The sequence below is a fragment of the Pygoscelis adeliae genome, unplaced genomic scaffold (assembly GCF_000699105.1).
Source record: "Pygoscelis adeliae isolate BGI_AS28 unplaced genomic scaffold, ASM69910v1 Scaffold108, whole genome shotgun sequence".
NCBI classification, from domain to species: Eukaryota; Metazoa; Chordata; class Aves; order Sphenisciformes; family Spheniscidae; genus Pygoscelis; species Pygoscelis adeliae.
This window is the reverse complement of record NW_008825498.1, coordinates 704,722-711,357: the sequence shown is the minus strand read 5'-3', so window position 1 is coordinate 711,357 and position 6,636 is coordinate 704,722. Positions and strand designations below refer to the sequence as shown.

Sequence of the window (6,636 nt, the reverse complement as noted above, 5' to 3'; positions counted from 1 at the left end):
GCTGACTTACCTCCTTCCAATGGTTCTTGCTCCCCAGACGGATCCCTGCAGAGACCGGGGCAGGCAGGGACCCCCGTGCAGGTTGCCGGCTCCCTCAGGCGTCCTCCCACGGCTGCAGCACGACCTCAGCAGTTTCAGCTTTATCAGAACGTCAGCCCCCAGCCGCACAGCATCCCTCCTGGAGCTGGCATGGCCGAGGGAGGAACAAGGCCAAACTCCTCCCACGATGCTTCACCGGCGCTTGTGGTCAGAGGAGGGGAAAGCAGAACTCCCTCTGTGTGCAGCTCAGTGATCCTGGATGCCAAAGACCCTCCAGCAAAGAGCGAGGCAGCTCCAAAGCCACCTGCATCAGCCCCGCCATCCATTCTGGTGAAACCAGACACCTCCCGCAACAGCACCGAAAAGGTACGGCCAGCGGTTACCTGCTGCTTCAGAGGGTCCCCCCCAGTCCTCTTGGGACTGGCATTCAGTGTCAGCCCAATATTGACCGGGGCCAAATCCCTTGAGGGCTTCACTCCACTCTCGACAGGTTTTCTTCTGATAGAAATCACTGGGATTGGTACCTGCATTAAGAAATCAGATATTTGTGTTGCAGACTCTGCTGTTCAGATTAAGCCCTTTAGAAAGGCAAGATGCTGCATGGACTCTTTCAGTATAAACCAATGTTCAGTCATGATCAAATCTTGAGACTTTTCTGAAGTCTTAAATCAGGCAAGAATCCCACTGAGGTCCCTGAGAATTTGGGAGCGAATGAGCAAATGCCACAGACCTGGGTGTTAGACCGTATGTCAGGCTGGTCTTACAGAGCTTCCCCATCTCCCCTGCGTTGCTTTGGCTGAGCCATTTGGAAAGGAAATTCCTTTCCCCTCCAATAGCCAGAGGGAAATTTCATAAAGATAAAATCATTCTGCAAATTGTCCTAGTAATGACTTTTCCTTCCCATGGCACCCAACGAGTAAATTGCTCCATGAGTCCCAGAAAGCCCAACCGACCTTGGAGTTCCCAGGAGGAACATCATCAGCTGGAGAGAAACCACAGGCTCTCCGTGAGGGGTACGGCGGGACAGGCCACCGTCTGTCCTCGTGTCGTGCTGCCACCTGCTCCTCCCCTCCACTCTCTCCCACTAACTCGGGTGATGGCTCTCTGGACCGACTCGCCTAGGTCTCTGTGATAGCTGATGGCACTGCTAGCTGCACCACGCTGTGCCATTCCCTGGTGCTCTCCTCCACCTGCTATAAGCCGCACATCACACTGGGCTTCTCCACAGGCATCCTCTGCCCCCGGGAAGGAGCCAGCCGCCCCCTCAGGTCACCCTCCCGGTTCTCCAGGGCAGATCCCAGCAAGGAGGGCGGGTGGCTGCTCTTCCCACTGTGACTCTGGTCCCCTTCTCATTGCAGCAAGTGAAGACAGTGAGGTTCCAGAACCACAGCCCCCCGCCCCCCCCCCCGGGCCCGCCCACGCAGCGGGCCGGAGCCGGCGGCTGCGGTGGAGGCTCTCCTGCCAGAAGCCAGCCTGCCGGGCCCCGAGCTGGCGGTGCTCTACTCGCCCAGGACCAGCTCCAGCCCCCTGCACCAGCGACGGGCGCTGCACCCGAAGGCGCTGTCGCTGGACCTCTCCAGGCAGCTGACCTTCCCTGTCAAGAAGAACTACAGCAGCGTTTCTGCAAACTGACAGGGTAACTCCTCCGCTTGCTTTCCCTCACGCGCCTGCTCCTCTCCTCCCTCCTGTGAGGGGCGAGCACCCCAGACCCCACACCAGCCTGCCGCCTCCACCGCTCCCCCTCCCATGGCAAGGGGCAGGTATTCCCCACGTCCCCGCACCTCCACGCCGCCAGCACCCTCAGGACCTGCAAGTCTGAGGCTTGCAGAGAACAGGGGGAGATCCCAAAGGAGCGGGACGGGACAGGACAACATCTGTCCCTGCACTGGAGAGTCCTGGCCTGGCCCCTGCTGTGCCGAGCGCGACTGGAGAAGCCCCACTGCCCCAGGGCTGCTGTGAGAGACGTGAACGGTGTTGGTGGCATCCACAAAACTGATGTTCTTTGGTGTCGTGTAAGGCTGCCTGTAAGGTACCAGAGAAGGAGCGGGAGGGGGAAGAAAGCGTGCAGGTATCAGAATATTAGTTAAGCTTGTTTTGATCTCCTCGCTGCTGCAGGAAAGCCCACAGAGATCAAAACACTGGTTCATTACCTTCCTGCTTCTGCCAGATAAAGAAACCATAAATCAAAATCAGTCAGTTCCTAGCTGATGGTTCGTGTTGCCTTTTGAGGGGGATTCACTCAGATTTTTTGTTAGGTTGGTTGCTTGCTTGCTTTTCTGTTTTGTTTTAGTCCAGGAGTTTTAACACAGAATACAGTTTAAAAGGTGATTTGGAGAGGAAAGAGACAATGGAAAGGGACGTGCCATTACCACAGTCACTTAGACTCTGCAGACAGGGGTATTGAATCTTGCTTCTCCTCATTGCTTGGTTTCCTCTAATTACCTGTCAGGTACCTCCTAGCAGTCCACGAGCTCACTCCAACTCCTTCCCACCACCCACCCATTCAGATACTGCTTTTGTAAATATCCTAAGTGGAATTCATGGGTTTAAGTCTACATTAAGATGCATGAAACATTGCCTACGTAACAGAAAGCAGAACTCAGCATTCACCGTGCCACAGACCACCCCTCTGCCACAGCAGCACCAGCTCCAGTTTTCAGCTGACCCCATTCCAAGTATCCTCCTGTGAATCCACAGAAAAGCAGGCACAGTCGGAGAGCTGTGCCCAGTTCACCAGCTGGGACTGCTCTCCAGCAAACCCGTGCACAACAGCTTTTGTTTTTCATACTTTGTTTTTGTTGCTGGTTTATAGACCAGGAATTCCCATCCTAGCCACAACCGCTGACTGCTAGATCTCCTAACAGCGGTAGCTGTGCTTCATCCAGAACTGCTGTAAAATCACATCCTTGGTTAATTGCATACAAAACCCATGAAATTAACTCCACTGGTCAACGGAAACTCTCCGAGGTACTGGCACAGCCTCAGAGAAGGACGTTTTCTTCTGGAACTAAGAAAAGGGAATGGATAAAATCATTTACTAGTCTACAGCACCTGTTCTTTTACTCTTTCAGACTTTTTCTGTTTGTGGAGCAGGAAGCTGGCGTCTGCCTGCAGGGATTTTCAGTAGCACAGAAACCACCAATGGCACAGATAAGTTCTTCACCTTGTGCTCTCTGTCACTAAGCTCCTGCAGAAAAATCCTGACAAACTGAAAATGTGCAGTTTTCCCAGGTATAAAAGGTGGTGCAAGCTGCAAATAAGAGGGTGACCATGACTCTCAGCAATGCCACCTCAAAGACAGTTGAACATCTCAGAGAAGACATGGAAGTTCTTCACTGAAGACTCTTCTCATCCCTTTAAAACTAAACCGGAAAACCTCATAAGCTGACTCTATAACCAAGAACACCTCCACTTCTCCCAAGCACATTCAGAAATAAACAGAATTGCATTAGGTATGCCCAGGACCAGCTCAGGTAGTAATTTGTAAGTGTTGGTTTGGATGGTAAGGAGGGGCTGCCTGCTCACACCTGGCTCCAGATGTGATCACTTACTGCATGCTAATGAGAGGATAGACAGCTTGGTATGACCTGATCTGTAATCTGCTGACGAAGCATCTAATGCATTTCAACAGCTGACCTCCCATGAGACTCACGGAAGACGGTGGCATGGGTGGTTGGAGCTACACGAGAATTAATTATGCAGATGGAAATGCTGGCAGAGGAGGAGGAGTAGGAAACGTGAAGCCCAGTTGAATACTTGGCAGGGATGGTGTGTGTAGGTGTCGTGGTTTAACCCCAGCCAGCAACAAAGCCCCACCCAGCCGATCGCTCGCTCCCTCCCGGTGAGATGGGGGAGAGAATCGGAAGGGTAAAAGTGAGAAACCTCGTGGGTTGAGATAAAGACAGTTTAACAGGTAAAGCAAAAGCCGCGCACACAAGCAAAGCAGAACAAGGAATTCATTCACTGCTTCCCATGGGCAGGCAGGTGTTCAGCCATCCCCAGGACAGCAGGGCTCCATCACGCCTAACGGTGACTTGGGAAGACAAACGCCATCACTCCGAACGTCCCCCCTTCCCCCTTCTTCCCCCAGCTTTATATGCTGAGCATGATGTCATATGGTGTGGGATATCCCTTGGGTCAGTTGGGGTCAGCTGTCCCGGCTGTGTCCCCTCCCAACTTCTGTGCACCCCCAGCCTGCTCGCTGGTGGGGTGGGGTGAGGAGCAGAAAAGGCCTTGACTCTGTGTCAGCACTGCTCAGCAATAACAAAAACATCCCTGTGTTGTCAATGCTGTTTCCAGCACAAATCCAAAACATCGCCTCATACTAGCTACTATGGAGAAAATCAACTCCACCCCAGTAGGGAAGGAAGGGGAACTTCTGCATTTTACTGGCCCCCAAAACCAGTGTCCTCATCTCATGCCAATGTAACAGAGCCAAGGTCTAACGGGGCTGCCTTGGTCGTAGAGTTTACCGAGCAGGGTGGCGCGGCTGGGAGCGGGCTGGGCTGCGCTCTGGGAAGGGGGACACGCCGATCCCTGCGCACGCACCGCGGCTGATGCAGATCCCGAGGTTTTACGCTCTTCAGCGAGGGGCAGCCGCGAGCCCCCTGGCTCCAGCAGAGCTCAGTGTCCCCAGAAAGCCGGGAACGAGATGATGAACCAGGGACTCTGCAGTGGCGCCGATCAAAGATCTTCCCTTGTTATCGGCAGTTAACCCTGCCCTGCAAGACCCCGGTGCCTGTTGAGTCAGGAGCTCAGAAGGAGCATTCCTGGAGACCAGGGAGCACATCAGTAACTGCTGACACTCAGGAGGGAGCTCGGTGCAATCTGCATGCAGAGAGGCATTTGAAGATGAGGGGCAAAAAGAAAACAATGAACCATAACTCACCGGGGGCTTCAGACAGATGTACACTGAAGTCAGTCACCTTGTAAATTTAACCTACAAGTGGGGCAGGTTTTCCCACGAGAGGCAGGCGTGCAAGGCCAGGCAGCAAGGAAGAATTTGAAGTTCAGTTTGGGGCTGCAGAATGAAAAGCTCAGAGCAACAGACAGAAGTGACTGCAGCTCTGTTTCTCACACCTCAGTCCTGCCACCAAAGCCCAGACACGAGGAAAGACAGCACCTCCTTTGGCCCGATTTATCAGACGCGCTAAGCTTCAGGGGACACCAAGAGCATCAAGAAAAGCCAAAGGTGCTCAGCATGCCTTAAGACTTAACAAGCCATAAAGTCTTTCTGCACATCTGGGCTCACAACAGCCAGACACCACTCACATTATCAGTTCAGAATATTGCCTTTCATGGAACAAAACCACCCTTTTATATCAAGATAAACAGCAATAAGGTTTCACAGCACCCATGCACACAGGGAAGCCTGCAAAAGCGTTCAGCCCATTACACGATATTGAAGTCAGACAAATACACTAAAAAGCACCACAAATCTCTCCTGGACTTGGCCCTTAACCCGCTGCGTTATGGCAACAAGTGGCAGCATTGGGCTGATGGGGACAGAGAAAGCTCTGACACTCGTGCATACACACGCACAGTCACGGGCAGCGGCAAGGAAAGGAAGCACTGACGGCAAAATTGGTGCTTTGGTAAAAGAGCAGGCAGCTATTTTGGGATAGATCTCTCAGTTTCTTGCACAGGATATTTCAGTGCTTTGATGCTATGGTGATAAGTGCCCTAAATATATTCAAAACATGTAGGGAGAAAACTGAAAACAAGACATTTTAAAGCAACAGCTCTAATAAGCATCTTGTTCCCATAGACATACCTGCCCACTGGTTTCATACTGCAACCCACTGAGCAAAATTGCCAAGTCCTCCTCACCTTCTCCACTCCTCCCCTGGCAACACCTAGGAGGAAGCATCTGGACTGCATTATTTTACTGAGGAACATCCCAAGGAAGAGGGACTAGAACTCAGACCTTTTTCTTCCAAAAGCCCAGGCTAAAGCAGAACCACCTGGAGCTTTGTCACAAGCCCTGAGCCAGGCAGTGCCCAACAAGTGGCCCTCGTCTACACGGAGAAGCCAATCGTGCTGGGGAAGACATCAACTGGGTCTGTCGGGGAGCAATTCTCCAAGTGCACCAGACTAAAAACCATCTGTTCTGGAGCAGTTACTCCAACCACCTTTACTCTGCAAGCAGAATCACCACACTGGGTTCTTGGAGCATGAGCAAACTTCACATTTTTTATTTCAGCTTTGGGCTGCTGACCTGAAGCACACTGCATCTTCCATGAGGATCTGCACCAAACCCCTGTCCCTCTCTGGCTGCTGTCATCCTATTTTTATTTTTTTTAATTGGCTAGCAATGAAAAGGGAGGCATCACAGGTTGGCAGGAGGATGGTAGCTTTACGTGGAGGTGGGTGAGCTCTTCAAGGGTTTCTGTTCTTTTTTATATACACATATTTAACTTCCCTCCTGTCTTCCCTCCAGACTCTCTTCAGCCCATGTCCCCAGCGAAGAGAGGTTAGACATCAGCAGTGGGACCCTGTTTTGTCATTCCCGAGTTGGCCAGGAGGGCCCACGGGGGAAGGCCACCCCTTTCTCCCCCGAGCGATGTCTCCCCTCTGCAGCACTCTCAATGGTACGGA

General features: G+C 52.4%; 1 protein-coding gene across 1 annotated transcript in view; it reads left to right on the top strand.

The window, feature by feature from the left end:
- Positions 1–1,679, top strand: part of SH3RF2 (SH3 domain containing ring finger 2) — a 41,761-nt gene extending 40,082 nt beyond the window's left edge. The window contains exons 9-10 of the mRNA XM_009331459.1: positions 38–405; positions 1,398–1,679. Coding sequence (XP_009329734.1) covers positions 38–405; positions 1,398–1,679 — 650 coding nt within the window. The remainder of the gene's footprint in view (positions 1–37; positions 406–1,397) is intronic.
- Positions 1,680–6,636: the final 4,957 nt, after the last annotated feature.